Below are 16883 nucleotides of genomic sequence, written 5' to 3' on the forward strand. Positions count from 1 at the left end.
AAGCCTAATTTCTCTTCTTACTAAAGTTAAAAGGAATTTGGCTCCTTGGCTTTCATTTCGAACGCTATCCCAATACAATCCATATGATCACTATACGTAAGAATTTGGCTAACATAATAAATGGTTTTACTTTGTTAGATACATTGGTTTCACAAAAAAAGATAAAAGCCCACGTGTAACTAAAATATAGTGTAGTGTCATATGATATCAGGACATCACCTTGCCTTGAATTTCTTCAGCAATGCTAATGTTTGTTATCAAACCTGAGGACCAACTTTGTGCTAGAACTATACTCATAATGTACCAGCACCTTTTCTCCACCCAAGCCTTCTATCAGAGCTGTGGCATTGTTCATCTTCCTTCTGCAAGCCTCGGCATCATCAAGTAAGGCCTGCTTCTCTTTCATAGCAGCATCATACATGGCTTGTACTTGATCAAGTTCCATCTGCTTTTCATCCAGTTGATTTTGTGCATTATTCAGTTCAATTTGGGCAGCTGCAAGTCTTCCCTCTTGCAAGGCTAGATTTGCCTAGAAGCGTTTCAAAGTAAACAGTCATTAATACTTGTTGTTTGGCAAGTCAATGACATTCATTTAGTGGCATATACTGTACTGTATTGAGAACTTCTAAAAATAATACATACACAAGATAAAAACTTTTTTTCCTTTTTATTGTTATTCAATGCAATCTTAAAATGTTTTAATAATATTTTCAGAATGATCCATTAATCACACAACGATTAATGGCTTATAAGCACAATACCCTTGAAATAGCTGTATACTAGATATATGAGGCACTACATAGAATACTTCCTGTGATATCTTCTCAGTGCAAAAGAAAATTAAGGCTGTGCCTCACCGACTATAAAATAATAACAATGATAATGGAAACTAATTTTCTTCTTTCTTTCCTCATCAATTACTTCTACAATAAAAATGTAACAAACACATTTTTTGCTCCTCTGGATACTGAAGCTCTAAAGACATTTCATGTGTGTCTATAAAAATTTGAATGATAAGCTGACGTCTTTAAAACTTGTCCTCTTCATTTCTGTATTACTACTAAGAAAAATATATATATTCTGTGAATCCAGAATGTGTTTCCAAATACTTGTTTGTGAAAGACTAGAAATTGACAAAATGCTTATGAAACACTCACAAATAAACTTTGTTTTCATTTGCTCTGAATATTTACAGCATCTAAATATTTAAATACCATGCATTTTTATTTTTCATGCTCTAAGAGTTACAAAGATGGAAACTAAGAATCTGTAAAAATGTTTTATTACAAATATGGAACTTGAATCTCACGTCACATCAGAGCAGAGCAAGGAATCTCTGGGATGACTTGTAGTAAACGGTATAAACTTGGGCCGGTTCTTGTCATTAAATCTTGACTAAAGAGATAAATTTAATTCCTATCAAACTATACTGAAATCAGCAAATTCTTGCACTGGATAGGAAAAAAAATTAAAAGAGAGGAACTAAATCCCATTTTGAGATTAGGCATGATAAAAAAGTTCAGCATGGAGTCCAGTGTGTTTCAAGATAGGTCTGCCAGCAATTAGAGAAGCATATTTGCAATAATCATTGAAGCACAAATTTAACACTTCAGTGTTACACTTGCAGAGAACAGCACTATCAGCAAAAACATCATTTACAGTAGCCACTGCATTTGCTGACAGATCCTGGAGATAAACAGATATTTTATAATGGAGATAAGCCAACAAAATGACCATTCATAAAATATCCATCGTGTAAAGATGCTGAAATGTTTTTATTCTACTTTTATTTTTCAAAATGCGTATTAAAGAACATCTTCTAGAGACAGACACCGTTGAATCAGCAGACCAGTGAGTCTTGATAAGATCCAGCTAAGCAGATTTCAGAATCACAGATAGTACTTTCACTGAATCTTGGACTCTCTGGAAAAGCTTAAACACTACAGGAGTTTTGAATAGGTGACACGGCGTTCCTCTGCTCAACACCAGGGAAGGCAAAGAGATGGAGCAGGGCGCTTTCTAGATCCCAGTAAGAAAGGACTTACAACAGATGTCTTAAGAAAAAAATGCCCCAATAAAACAAGCATAAGTGTAGGTAGTGAGTAAATCTTAAATCCCTTCAGATGCTGAGCACCCCATGTTCATGCAAACATTGGACAGAGCCTAGATGAATTTTCCCATGGTTTGCCATGCAGAGCAGATCCTCTTCATGGAGAAAGACCGCTCTCTTTTGGTCATTAAAGCTATCATATACCCCTCTTTTTGTTCTGTCTTACTAAAGCAATTGTCTTATTAAGCCATTTGTTGTTGGATCTTTTACTGAGATCCAAAGAGGATGCTGCAGCATCCCTCTCTCTGCCACCTAGCCTCCTTCTCCACCTCCGGTGCAGATCATCTCTTATCACTGAATCCATGAGAGCTAAGAATGAAAGTAAAACAAAGTTATGATGCATTGCTTCATCACAGCTCACAAATGGTTAGGTGACACAGGGAAAAATATCATTGAAAAGCTGGGAAGAACAGATGAAAGAACAGGAAAATTAAACCTGGCTGTGAGGAATCATATTTCACCTTGGCATTTACCATAGCAATATACAGTGAGCCATGGTGAAAAAGAATGCCCAATACATATAAGCGGTGGTACCTTGCAAATATGAAAGGCCATGTCTCCACACAGCAATAAACTGCACAGAAAGGTACAAAATATGAATAAAACAGACTTCCTGCTTTTTTAAAGCTCTTAAAAGGCTACCAGCCTTGAAGATGTAGGCACAATCAAAATAAATAAATAAATCTCACTAAGAAACACTTCAGATGAGTGCAAAGAAAAAAACTATTGCACTCTAACATGGAAAATCTCCAAATTAGTTAGGCATTACAGGGATTGCTAGCAGAAGACTTACTATAAGAAGTAATTTTACAGACAGTTTAACCAAGGTTTTCAGTTAAGTTTAGGGTAACAATAAAGTATTAGTACATTTTGGTATCGGTTTGATGTGCAGGATGCTTAATCATATGTGATGAATCATGCTTGGTTACACAAGAATGAATGTTGGTATACGTGGGTGACCAATATATGTGACTCCCCAAGGCAGAGACTACTTGTTTCAGTTCTCCCTGGAAATCATCACTCTCTGCCTCTCTCACCAATTCCATGTTTCAAAATTACATGGGTACAAACACTGCTTTCATATAGACATCACTAGCAGGTTGGCTGGCAGCTTCCTGCGCAGTTTTGCCTTGAGAGCAGAAGGAAAGTTTTCCTGCCAAGAAGGCTATTAGAGTTGCAAGAAGCTTCTTATGAAGACTTCCAGCCAATTAACAGAGGGAAGAAAATGTGTCTCCCAACCACAAAGAACCATTGCGGCCTTTCTAATTTTAGTGACATTGCTATGTGAACAAGATTCATACCCTTCGTTTCATCTCTCTGAGTCACGCAGCAAAGCAACAATTCAAAATTTGTTCCAGTTGGATGCAGTGTGAAAGCCTGATAAATGGATTTTAAGTGAATGAATCACGAGGATTGAGGACATGAGAACCACATTGCAAGCTCCTGGATAAAGGGGTTCCATGACAACACCTGGAGGCTTGTGCAAGAGCTATGTCTTTGGCCTTTCCTTGCCACTGGCACTGTGAGGAACCACACAACACCTTCATGTCTGCTCCAACCAGTGCCTCATTTGCTCTTTCTGCATTCTCCATCCTGCATCTGTCTCCATAGGCCAAGCGTCAATAATTGGCACAGACTGAACTGTTGAGCAGCTACTTTGCCTTATTCCAAGAGGCCATTTAAGAGGCCTTCATAGCAGGTGGTGAGATGATCTTACTCCTCTTAACCTTTGTGCATTCCACATAAACACAGGAAAAATAAACAAGTAATTGCAATCCACAGCTATGCTGTTAAATTTAACATGTCCAGAACATTCCTCTGGCACTGAAATCTGTAAGAGTAGAGCAGCTCATGTAAAACTCTTCCATTCTCTAAAACATCACACTGCATGCAAACAGACCTGCAGAAAGGCTCTTTGGCCAGGCCAGCTCCTGAGTGCCCAGAGACCACTCAGAAAATGCTGCCTGGCTAAGATCAAGTACACACTAAGGACCATTCTAACAATTTAACAGTGCAGATGCTCATTTTCTAGTGTCTAAAGTTCAGTCACACTGTTTAATTTATCAGCATTGCCATAGCCTCAAGTTCTTCGCTTATTCAATGCAAATTCAATTTTGCTAACCAATGAATATAACTGGTCCTGATCCAGGAAGGCATTTAAATAAAAATAAATAAAAATGCTTTATTTGATAAAAATCTTCATATTATTAAATGCTATCTCTCCTCATGAATGGAATGCCTAGAACAACCCTTGATCTCCATGAAGAGCATCTGTTGCTCAGTAAATACAGGAAACATTACTAGAAGTGCTTTGTGGATGCGTTGGATGACCACATTGGTCTTTCTTTTCTTTTTTTTTCTTTTTGCAGTCATTCCCTGGATACATGGTATCTGGCTGACATTGCTTCATGGTAATGCAATCTCTAGATGCCTCTGCCTCAGCTTACTGCTGATTTTTCACACAAATGGTCCACTGCTTTTGTATCATCCTGATCAGAGCCTCAATATCATGAGAAAGTTGGACTCAGAGATAATTTAGAAAAACATTATAAGAGAAACAAGCACATGGGTTTAGCAGACATTAAAAAAAATGGCTTTTCTTCTCCTCTAAAATTTACTGCTCACACACACACATAAAAATACATACATACACGCATACATATACATGCAAACAGATCCATGCATTATATACATTAATAAAATCTTGTCCTCTATTTCTTTACTATCAGTGACCATTTGGGGGAATTAAAACAACCTTTGAAAGGCATCAAGATCCTGCCTCTTATCCACTTTATGCAACCTCAATAGCTATCAAAGATTCTTCACTTCTTCCTTTCCAAGTTACATGTCCTGACTCTAACCTGTTTTGTTACAGGTGATCTAATCCTCCCTTCCACCCTCTTCACATAAATGACTTCCTTGAATTCATACTCAAACACCTGTGGGTATCAACTTGACAAGCACACTCTTATTTAAATAGTTGGCACCAAATTTTCACACTGTTCCTGTGTGAAATTCCAGTTATTGCCTCCTATGGGTTTTAGTTCAACATAGAGACAAGCAAAAGCAGAAAAGGCCATGAAGTTCCATATTTAAAGCAGCATGTGATAGGGACAATTCCCCATATCAAACAGAATTTATAAACTACAGACAAACTTTTCTTGATCATCATAACCAGCTTAAGGAGATCTTAATTAAAATCACTGGAGACATCTCCAAGAGAAATTATTTCCTTATTTTACTTGGATGCTAGCACAATAACAACTAAAGGGCTTCCTCATTCTACTGCTATTTTCTTCAAATAGTGGATAAACAGAAGATGGTGTTTCAGAATTATCAGGTTAATCCAGCAGGCTTGCTGACTGGTTAACAAACTAGAGGGGAACTGCTCACAGTCATATTGAGGGTCTACAGGAAAGCAGTAACGGTGGCTGCTTTATGATTAACAACCACACTGCACTACTTTTGCAGGCAATGTTTTTTGTACTGTGTTCAACTCTGAGTAGTGATGCTTAGGCTGCAGGCCACATATCTAAAGAGGTAGGTAATTATTTCAGGGAAGAATTCATTTTTGCATGCTTATAGACAATAATTACTAAAATGTAAGTCATTATTAGTCAGTTTTCACGAAGTGTCACATTTAAGATTAAGGAGGCACTGAGTCCCATTTAAGATGCAACTAAAAAATACATTGGCTGGATTATGCAAGTGTTGAAGAGGGTCTGTCTCCTAGAATTGCAGTTAGGATAAAGGAAGCTGAAGGAGCTGGCAGAGGTGATTGCTGAACCGCTTTCTGTCATCTTTGAGAAGTCTTGGAAGACGGGGAAGGTGCCTGAAGACTGGAAGATAGCCAACGTCACCCCGGTCTTCAAAAAAGGCAAGAAGGAAGACCCAGGCAATTATAGGCCAGTCAGCCTCACCTCTGTCCCTGGAAAGGTGATGGAACAGCTTGTACTGGATGTCATCTCCAGACAACTGGAAGAAGAGGAGGTTATCAGGAGTAGTCAGCACGGGTTCACAAGGGGGAGGTCGTGCTCGACCAACCTGGTAGCCTTCTATGATGTTGTCTCTGGCTGGGTGGATAGGGGGAGAGCAGTGGATGTAGTCTACCTTGATTTCAGCAGGGCATTTGATACTGTCCCCCATGACGTCCTTATAACAAAGCTGAGGAAGTGTGGGATAGATGAGTGGACAGTGAGGTGGGTTGAGAACTGGCTGACTGGCAGAGCACAGAGGGTCGTTGTTGGTGGTGCAGAATCCGGTTGGAGGCCTGTAACCAGTGGTGTTCCTCAGGGGTCTGTGCTGGGTCCAGTCTTGTTCAGCATCTTCATCAATGACCTTGATGAGGGGATAATGGCCACCCTCAGCAAGTTTGCCAATGATACGAAGTTGGGAGGATTGGCTGACACGCCTGAAGGCTGTGCTGCCATTCAGCAAGACCTGGATAGGCTGGAGAGCTGGGCAGAAAAAAACCAGATGAGGTTTAACAAAAGCAAGTGTAGAGTCTTGCATCTGGGGAGGAATAATTCCATGCACCAGTACAGGTTGGGGGATGACCTGCTGGAGGGGAGCTCTGCGGAAAGGGACCTGGGTGTCCTGGTGGATGACAGGTTGGCCATGAGCCAGCAGTGTGCCCTCGTGGCCAAAAAGGCCAATGGCTTACTGGGGTGCATTAAAAAGAGCGTGGCCAGCAGGTCAAAGGAGGTGATCCTCCCCCTCTACTCTGCCCTGGTAAGACCTCATCTGGAGTACTGCGTCCAGTTCTGGGCTCCCCAGTACAAAAAAGACAGGGATCTCTTGGAAAGAGTCCAGCGGAGGGCCACGAAGATGGTGAAGGGCCTGGAGCATCTCCCCTATGAAGAAAGGCTGAGTGAACTGGGTCTGTTCAGCCTTGAGAAAAGGAGACTGAGAGGGGACCTGATCCAGGTCGATAAATATCTAAGGTGTGGGGGGCAGAATGGCGAGGCCGGACTCTTTTCAGTGGTGAGTGGAGACAGGACAAGGGGAAACGGCCAGAAACTGCAGCATAGGAAGTTCCGCACAAACATGCGCAAGAACTTCTTTACAGTGAGGTGACGGAGCACTGGAACAGGCTGCCCAGGGAGGTGGTGGAGTCCCCTTCTCTGGAGATGTTCAAGACCTGCCTGGATGCCTACCTGTGCGACCTACTGTAGGGAACCTGCTTTGGCAGGGGGGTTGGACTCGATGATCTCTGGAGGTCCCTTCCAACCCCTACAATTCTGTGATTCTGTGATTCTGTGATAAAGCGATTTGATTAATTCATTCAGTAAACCTGCTTTTAGCACTGGATGATTTACCCTGTGCTAGTTCTTTATGAAATCTAATTGTACATTTATTTTCAATTATTTTCTTAGCATCACTCCACTGCTTCTCACAATAACATCTTTAAACTTTTCCTTCCTCTATTATCTCCAATTTTAAAATAATGGAAACTATTGCCATACCTGAGAATAGGTATCACTTTGCCAAGAAATACATGCTTAGCTTTGTATCAGTTCCAATGTGGCAAGTTATAAATATATAAAGATAAATTTATATGTAACTTTAAATCATGTATAATTAAAAACTGCAAGAGCACTTCCACAGCTTTCATAGAGTTGCATCTGAGCATTAGTCCAGTATTTCCCCTTCTTTTTTTTTTTTCTTTTATAGATCTCAATAGGTGCATATCAGATTCTATTTTCATTAGTGAACATTCTATTGTTTTTAAAAATATAAATCACAAAAATACAGTCAATGGTTACTTGGATCAAAAATATTATGTTTGAATGAATTTGAATTAGATCAATCCGGATAAATTAAAAGTACATGTGAAGACTTTTGAATATGCAGTGAGTACACTGAATTACACAAAAGGAGACCGAGCATAAGTGCAATGGAAGCATAATTGATTGGCATGTATTTCTTTCAAAAAACAAACAAACAAAAAAAAAAAACAATAAAACAGTCCATTTAAGCAGCTACTATACATCACTATATCAATATTCAAAGGTTTTTTTTTTTAATATGCTCATATATTAAACATTTCCAAGATAATAAAACTATCTTTAGCAGTGCAGATAATGGCAGCTGATTCCTTTCTACTGCAATTTTACAATAATTTCACTGTTCCTAAAGAATTCTGTGCCAGGTGACTACATATTACATATACGATCACTTGTAGCGACTTGACACTCAGAAATTTCCTTAGATAATTCAATTCCAGCTAAACTCACTAAAGAATACTTCTTTGTCAAGAGAGTTCTCTTCCAAGACTATGACAAGCATGCTCCTTCCCAGGCCAATAAGACAGAGGGGAAATTTTCTTGAAACTGTGGAGATTAGGACCATAGGTCAAGGACAGACACAGCAACTCTCACTTGCCAATAGCCAAGCTGTATAAAGAATCTGCACTGAACGCTCCCATTGAAAACTGATTGCATGCAGACGAATAACAACTGTGCAAAATGTAGCTATGTAAGGGGAAAAAAATGGCAGGACTTCTTTGATTTTCAAGTGTTGGACTTCAAAATTGAAGAAATGAAGAAATAAGAATCTCTTGTAGATCATTATCTTTTTTAGCCAAAATACTGTTACATTTTTTGCCTTCAACCATAGTTACCTCTCAGAAAAATGAAATTAATAATATGAAATACCTTAAGAGGAAGGACTTCTTTATTAATGCCATAGAAGTAAGCCATTGCTTGTGTCCATGAGCATAGACCTGCTACATTACCACACACTTTTTTAGCCATGTCCAGATTATAATCCTCCATGTCCAAATAAGGCTCTAAAAGCTCCACAATTTCTCCTGTAATTGAATCCTACACATCAGAAAGGAAAAATTATTCATGAGAACGGGTGTTAAAATAAAGTCTGCTTTACCAAAACACTTTTATTCTTAAAAACATGACTCTACCACTTCTTACAAAAGAAATGAACTAAATATTGTTCATGAACACAGACAGTGCTTTCTACTCTTGGAAAGAACAGATTAGTTGTTGGGGTTTTTTTGTGAACTCAAGTAAAAATAGCTCCTAATTCCACTGAAAAAAAAAGTTGACTAAAGTTTACATTTCATACATTTATTTAGCCCATAATATTTAGAGATATTACTCACATTTGTAGTTCCTGACAACCTAAGCTGATCTAACTCCTATTACAGCTCTCTGCACCTTCTTTCCCTTTCAGCCTCAAGATCTGTTCTTGCCACATCCTTAATGACATCATCAATGCTCTCAGTGAGCTAGTATGGAAGCCAGTATGATAGAAATCCAAGCCAGCACACAACAGTGTTGTTTTCTTCTAGGCAAGTTCCCTGAACCAGCTCACTATGACATCATACAAATCATAGTGTAAACAGATGGAGTTCAGTGCGTAGCCTGGGAAAGGGAAAAGGTGAAACTTTTCATTTCTGTAGAGAAACCAACACTGACTTCATTGAAACCATCCCTTTTCCTTAACTGTAAATGTGATTTCTTACAGCTTTTCACTTCATTATTCTAATCATACATTTTTTTCTCCCTTCTGTAGAGAGTATGAAAAGCCAGATCTTTGATGACAGTGGTTAATCTATAATTACACAAGTGTCAGAAGAAAATGGAATTCATCTCCTTAAGCAATGTAGAGAGTAGAATAGATTACACAGGGTAATAATAGTTGCTTAACAACAGAAGCATTAAGAATCTTCCTTTTATTGGCAATGTATTAACATGTTTCTTGCAATGAATCTAAAAATGATCCTCCATTAATAGCATCAAGCAAGATACCCATTTTTTGGAGGTATATATCAGAAAGGACAGTCTTATACCTGTCTGATCTACTATAATAATAACACAGACATTAATTACATTATTCTTAATATCATGTATTATGATGTTCTAATTATGACATTTACTAATATGAAGAGTAGTGATGGATAAACATTTTCATTTTTTTATTCTCCTACTTGAAATTATAAGTTAGCAAGCCAGCAAGGGTGCAGCAAAGACCAAACAATAGTGGCCTAAGATCCTATTCACATGTCATTCTTTTCGAGGAACAAATTTTAAGCCCTAGGAGTTTTTTTCTTCCACTGATCTTCCTTGCACAACAAAAATAAGAAAATATCAAAAATCTCACAAAAAAAAAAAAAAAAAAAAAAAAAAAAAAAAAAAAAAAAAAAAAAAACCAGTATAGTATACTCAGAACTCCAGACATGACAGCCTTACTTCTCACGTATGGTCTATACTGGAAAGAAGAAATAAGGCAATGGGATGACATAGAAAGTACTTCATCAGGGATAGACAGAATCTGGAATTCCTTGTCACACTCATCAGTATGAGTTCCTGCAGGAACATAGCCTCACAGAGGCTGTTCAGATTGCTCTGAATAAAGTTAAATGTGTTCCAAACTACCAGCAAGAGCATGTAGCACCGATAAGTGCTAAAACTGGAAACCTCATATGCTTGAGTAAGGAGTGTATAATTGATCCCCATTATCTTTGAACTCACTTCCTCTATCTGTTTAGAGAAGGCAGCACTGGGAAAAGTGGCCAGATTGACAGCCCCAGAAGGAGACTGTCTGCAGAGATTGCATAAGTATTCCACATGCTGCCATGTCAATATGGCTCACAGGGAGAAGCAGCTCCTAGGGATAGCAAGAGTAGCAGTTTCAAGCCACATCTGCACAACGGAAGAACTCCAGTAGCTTAAAAAGACATCAGCAAAATGCACAGCTGAAGCTGATTTAAGAATCCATGCACAAATGAACAGAGTTTTCTGCAACACTGCAGAAAACACAGGTTTTGCCAAAACCTGCTTGGTTTTCTGGACTGGGAGTTGAGCCCTGATTTTGCCATTCTATAATCCATCCCAGGTCTTCTTCTGGTCTAGCTACGTCTAGGTACATCTTCTCTTCCCTGGCAAGAAATTCCCCTTGCACCACAGTCTAGAGAATCTTGGTGTAAATGGGGCAGGCTTTTGCCCCTGAAAGAAGTAAAAATCTGTTTTTTTTCATTTGGTTGATCATTCTGCACTTTAATACTTTTCTAATAATATAGTCCCAAAAGTTTGCAGTAGCTCAGTATTTTTGCAGGTTTTTCATTCTCTTTTATATTTCCTCCCCATCAAACAATTTGGGAGATGGTGTTCTGGAGCACTTTATACACAAACAGGTCTGGTAGATGGAGACCATCTCAGTAGAGACGGGAAAACAACCAAAAAATCAATAGTGGACCCTTTTTAGCAAATTCCTACTGAGAAGCAAGAGCTGCTTGAATAAAGATACAATCAAGCTTCTCAAGATTTGATTCAGTACTTGGAATAATTGTATAATTGCCATCATAACTGTGTGGTCCAGGAGAAAGTTTGCTTAAATAAAGAACCATGAAAATGGAGAGAAAAACTGTTATCAGCCAATAACAATAGATGCACAAAACCTAATGTGTTTCAGACTATGTCCTTCTGTTCCTGTGGATGATATAACACACAAATGTGAGAACGATTTTACCTGATCTCTAAGATAGCTATGGGAGTAATAATGCCATTAACAACTCCTTACCTTCTGAAAACTAAGCAACATGCCAAGAAATCCAGAGTTATTCATTAGTTTCAGAGCCTCAGTCCATGATGGCTTCACACATGGGCGTTCTTGATCAATTGTTACTGAGTCTATTTTCCTTTGGAATAAAAGTAGCACACAATCCATTATTCGCATTATCAAGTGAGGAGGTTTACCCAGTTTGCGAACAGTTGCAATGTCAGAGGGCTTTATTGTCTGTAAAGAGAAGAAAATAATCAATTTATTTAAACCATCACTTGATGGTAGAGAAAGATGTTTTGCAGGGGACTGCATATTTAATGCCACTGCTTCAGTTTTGCAGGTGACCCAGAAGTAGCACTACAGAAAGGCCAGACTGCCTGTACCACTAAGTGACTCATTTTATTACCTGACAGCAGAGGTACTTCTTATCTTACCACTCCACTACCTCGCTTTTCAGTTTTTTTTTCTACCAGGTCACTGCTAGACCTTTCATATTATTTTATGTTTTCAACCACAATATTCCACAAACAGCAATTGCAAAATACATGTATGTTCATAGTATCTTTGATTCTGACCTGCAGGGCTGCCTCTGCTTCTTCCAAAGCAGGTCTTGCAGCTTCAAGCTTCTCTTCTGCTGCTGCTTTGTCAATGGCAATGTCATCCACAATGACCTGAGCTTTGTCTTTTACCTTTTGCACCTGCATTTTCACCTTTTCGGCAGCTTGGGCTTTCATTGTTACTTCCAATAAAACTTCATCAGCTTTTTTTGAAGCTACAGCCAAATCTTTCTCTTTCATCACCAACTCTTTGGAAAGCTGATTTACTGAAACCTCAGCTTCCATCAGTTTTGCAAGACCTGTGTAAAATAAATTCCATGCAGCAATATGAGTACATGAGAGAAAAACCTCAGTGAAGTGGTCTGGATACTGAAAATAAGTCACTCATATTCACATTTAGAAATGCCAGTGAGTGATCCCCACCTAGATAAAGCAGGGTTAATATTTGTTTAATATTTCATGTATTTTATTATTATTATTTTATGGATAATCTTTGGATAATTTTTATGGATAATCAGTCAGATAACTGTCAGAATCTGTCATTGATCACTTACTTATATTTTTGTATGTGAGAGGGATGCTAAAAAATGCAAGCAGTGCAAAATTCACAAGACTATATGAAGTACTAAACTGTTCCTAAGATCCACAGAACAGAGAAGAGGAACCTGACACCCCAAATAATGCAAAGGAAGGTGAGATTAGGCTGAGCTTCTACATTAAACATATAAAGATCCAGATGAGCAGGGAGGCTAGATTCTTCAGTAATATTTCAAAAATTTTATCAAAGGATGAAAAAAATTACTTGTATCTATATGTATAAAAATCCTTATTAGTAAATGCATGCATACAAATCATGTAAATCTCTCTAACCTTCAAAAAAAAAAAAAAAGCACAAATGTTCATTCCAGTCATCCAGTCACCATCTATCCAAGCAGATGTGTGTAAATAGCACTACTCTGAAGTTGGTGGCAGTAGGAGAAGAAATTATTTCAGTTCATGTCCAGTTCTAAACACCATTCAATTTCAGAAACCATTTGTTAACTGTGTATGCAGTGCACTATTTTAGTAATTTTATGCATGCTATATAATGTTTATTTAAAATAATCTGACTGAATCTGATTATTACATATTTTGCCTCGGATTTAATTTTAGTATGTTTAAATGTGAAAACTAGGAAGTCAGTAGTGCTATGGCATACAGGCATATAGAAGCAGGAGCTTTAGGTATTTTAGCTGCTAACTGGTGCTATTTTAAACACTCATCTGCAAAATGCAATATTCACAAAGTTACTCAAAACAAAAACTCCATATGTTTTGTAATCATACACAACACAGCTGAAAATAAGACAGCCTGCTTCCAAACGAAAGTGAGCTCACAGTTCAATTCCATAAGCTAACTCTCTAGACATGTAAGAATTAACTCTTTAACATTCTGATTCTTCTCAACTTAACAAATAAATATATATAAAAAAATACACAGCCAAAATTTACAGTACCTGTTCTCATACGTTCAGACAAACTTCCAACACTGGCAAACTTCTCTTTATAAATAGCTTTGTAGCCTCCAATGAAGGACAGGTAAGATTTTGGAGTCACAAACGTTCGGCGTCTGTATCGTTCAAAGTACTCAACACATTTTTCAGCTACAATATCTTGAAATATTCCCATGGTGTTAATAACACTTTGTTTTACTTCATCTGTGCACTCTATAGGGTAGGAAACTAAAAAATGTTGTGCAACTGCTACAAGAGCATCTTTAGGCCAACGCTGGAACCAGTCCATGGTACAGCCTGAAATCAGAGCTGGAAATTTGAGTGCACGAGTTCTGAACTTTTCCCCAACAGGAGAAAAACAAAGTACCACATGTAAGTTATTGCGAACTCGAGTAAGAAAGTAATTATAAAGATTTTCACCAGTGGGAGTACGCTTTGGATACTCTTTCCTCATTGCTGGTATCAGATCTTGTGTGATTTCACCTATTTCATCTCGTGCAAAAAGATTTGAGACTTCACCTGAAGCCAAAACATTATTCAGGTACTCAAGAAAAGATTCATCTCTGATTTCATTGTCTGTGAATATAAAGACAATGCCCTTTCCTTTTTGCCCAGCAGTGCGGTACAAGATTTTCAGATCATCCAAGAAGTTATTGGTGGCATATGTTCTGGGACAGAAAAGAATTAAAGAAAGAGAGAACAAAAATGATAGATCATTCTGGGAAATACCTTTCATACAGCTCAGTTTATTTAGGCAGGATAAAATTCTACATATGAAATAAATACTGTATGTCCATGATTTATGGGCTGGTTCAGCCTGGTTCTGTGACTAATAGGGCAGGGGAAAAACATGATGTTATGATGTTGACTACTGATAACAAAAATTCATGAAACCATGACACTGTATCTTCCACTTTCATTTTTCAGGGATTTTTTTAATTAAATATTTTCCCAAAGTGAATGATTGGTTCCATAAATCATAGGAGAGGAGGTGAAACCAATAGAATAAGGTGCTAGAAAATAAAATGTAAGAGTAATGCTATCTTTAACATATGCATGATACAGATGCTTTGCATCCCTGAAGATTGTAGACTTAAGCTCTTTGTTCAAATTGAAGGTTAGTATAGCTGGACAAAGTTGTCAAGTAGGCTCTATTACCCACTGCTGTTAAACTTAAATACCGATGTATTATCTTTCAAAGATATTAAGAGAACATTAAATAAAATCATTAAGAGACAAGAATAACCACAGCTGAGTTTTCAATTGTGTTATTTGTGTTATTATATTGTCAATATTTGTAATATTGAACATATTATCACTTGGGCTGATTCATTCCTTACACCTCTTACAGTTGGCGCATACAAGAATGATTCTGATGAATTCCATGCAAATTAATGATTCAGATTGAGAAATGTCAAGAAAAGTAAACTGAAGTTAATAAAATGCCAGATTTTTGTCCATTTTGTCCTTGCATTATTAAATTGCTGGAATTAGGCACTTGTGTTCTTTGAAATCAGTTAATTTCCAAGAGTCCTACGTAATGTAATACAGACAATGCACTGTTCAATATTTGAAAACAAAACTCTGTTTTGAAATTATACCATACAGAAAATCTTCTAGTGCCCTTGCACCTCCATCTTAACAGAACTCCACAAATACTTTGAATGAAAGCACTGTAGAAATTGTGCAACAATCTAACAGTTCAATTTGCTAGTGTGAACTGTAATTACTACAGATGATTTGTGGTATTCTGGTAAGAACATACAAGTGAAAAATTCTCAACATGTTCTGTAGTTTTCAAAGAGAAATAGAATCATATAATGGCCTGGGTTGAAAAGGACCACAATGATCATCGAGTTTCAACCCCCCTGCTATGTGCAGGGTCGCCAGCCACCAGACCAGGCTGCCCAGAGCCACATCCAGCCTGGCCTTGAATGCCTCCAGGGATGGGGCATCCACAACCTCCTTGGGCAACCTATTCTACTGCATCACCACCTTCTGTGCGAAAAACTTCCTCCTAATATCTAAACTAAACCTCCCCTGTCTCAGTTTAAAATCATTCCCCCTTGTCCTGTCACTATCCACCCTCGAAAACAGAGAAATACACACTGCCAATCATGGATTCTTAACCCTGTAAATGCTATTTAAAATGATAAACAGGTGAAGGGCAGTCATTACACTCTCAGTTGCTTCAGGAAGATTTAAATGAACGCCTTCCAGACAATTAACTGACAAATAATTGGAAAGATCTCTTCCAATTCTCTAGTGAGGAATGACAGGGACTGTTGTTTCAAAACAACATCTACAGAATAAAGGCAGAGGAAACCTTATTTCCTATTCTGTCTCTACTCATCCTCCTCCTGACTCCTTCTCCCTCTGAAAAGAAACCAAATAACTGCAACTTAAAATACAGGGCTCTAACAAATAGATTAGATAGATAAATCAAGAGTTCCCTTCTCTTCCCCTCAGTTTCCACAAATTACTAAATTTCACTACTACCCACTATTAAGTAATAGTAACAGTTGTAATAATACAGTCTCGGTTCTGTAGGCATCTGTAACAAAAGTTACTATTTCCCCCAGCCATACCTTCAGTGTAAAATGATTTAGAGGGAATTTACAAGCATGCACTGCAAACTCAAATGCTGAAGGAAAGGAAGACTTAATGGCATAAAGGCCCCAAAACAAAGACCCAGGGTCAGTCATCTACGGATTGTGTATTTACACAGGTGCTTTTGGTTGAAAATGTAGTTTACAGTGAGGGATAAAATGTTTGACAGGTTTGCATTGCTTTAACGCATGTTTGGAGTTCATTTCTGCAGGAAATATCTACGTACACTGTATCGTGTTACCTTGTTAAAGTAATCTGAAAGCTCTCGTATCCAGCAATATATGATGCTAGTCTGGTCAGACTCTGTTTTCCAGATCCACCCACACCAACCAACAACGCATTTCCTTGTGGAGTACGAATAATCCGTGATATTTTAATCAAATGAATGATTGCATCCTATGTATTGAAAAAAAAAAAAGGGGGGGTGGGGGCGGGGGGGGGGGGGGTGTTAAGATATAAAAAATAATACAGTGTATATTTATCTAGAAGCACATAACTAAGCAACTGCCTCAGAACAGCTAGAGACCTTCTTTGAAGCCAGTTGCCGAATACTCAGTCCTGTATTCAACAGAATCAACAAGAGATTTCCCTT

General features: G+C 38.0%; 1 protein-coding gene across 1 annotated transcript in view; it reads right to left on the reverse strand.

Annotated features, from left to right (window-relative positions):
• LOC122178826 (dynein axonemal heavy chain 5-like) overlaps positions 1-16883 on the reverse strand; it is a 147431-nt gene that overhangs the window by 53672 nt on the left and 76876 nt on the right. Inside the window, exons 56-61 of the mRNA XM_042869302.1 lie at positions 16533-16687; positions 13685-14349; positions 12208-12488; positions 11651-11866; positions 8767-8934; positions 311-529 (exon numbers count right to left, since the gene is read on the reverse strand). Of these exons, the coding sequence (XP_042725236.1) occupies positions 311-529; positions 8767-8934; positions 11651-11866; positions 12208-12488; positions 13685-14349; positions 16533-16687 (1704 nt within the window). The remainder of the gene's footprint in view (positions 1-310; positions 530-8766; positions 8935-11650; positions 11867-12207; positions 12489-13684; positions 14350-16532; positions 16688-16883) is intronic.

Source organism: Lagopus leucura, unplaced genomic scaffold (genome assembly GCF_019238085.1).
Source record: "Lagopus leucura isolate 7727_CA_CO unplaced genomic scaffold, USGS_WTPT01 Super-Scaffold_100002, whole genome shotgun sequence".
Taxonomy (NCBI): Eukaryota; Metazoa; Chordata; class Aves; order Galliformes; family Phasianidae; genus Lagopus; species Lagopus leucura.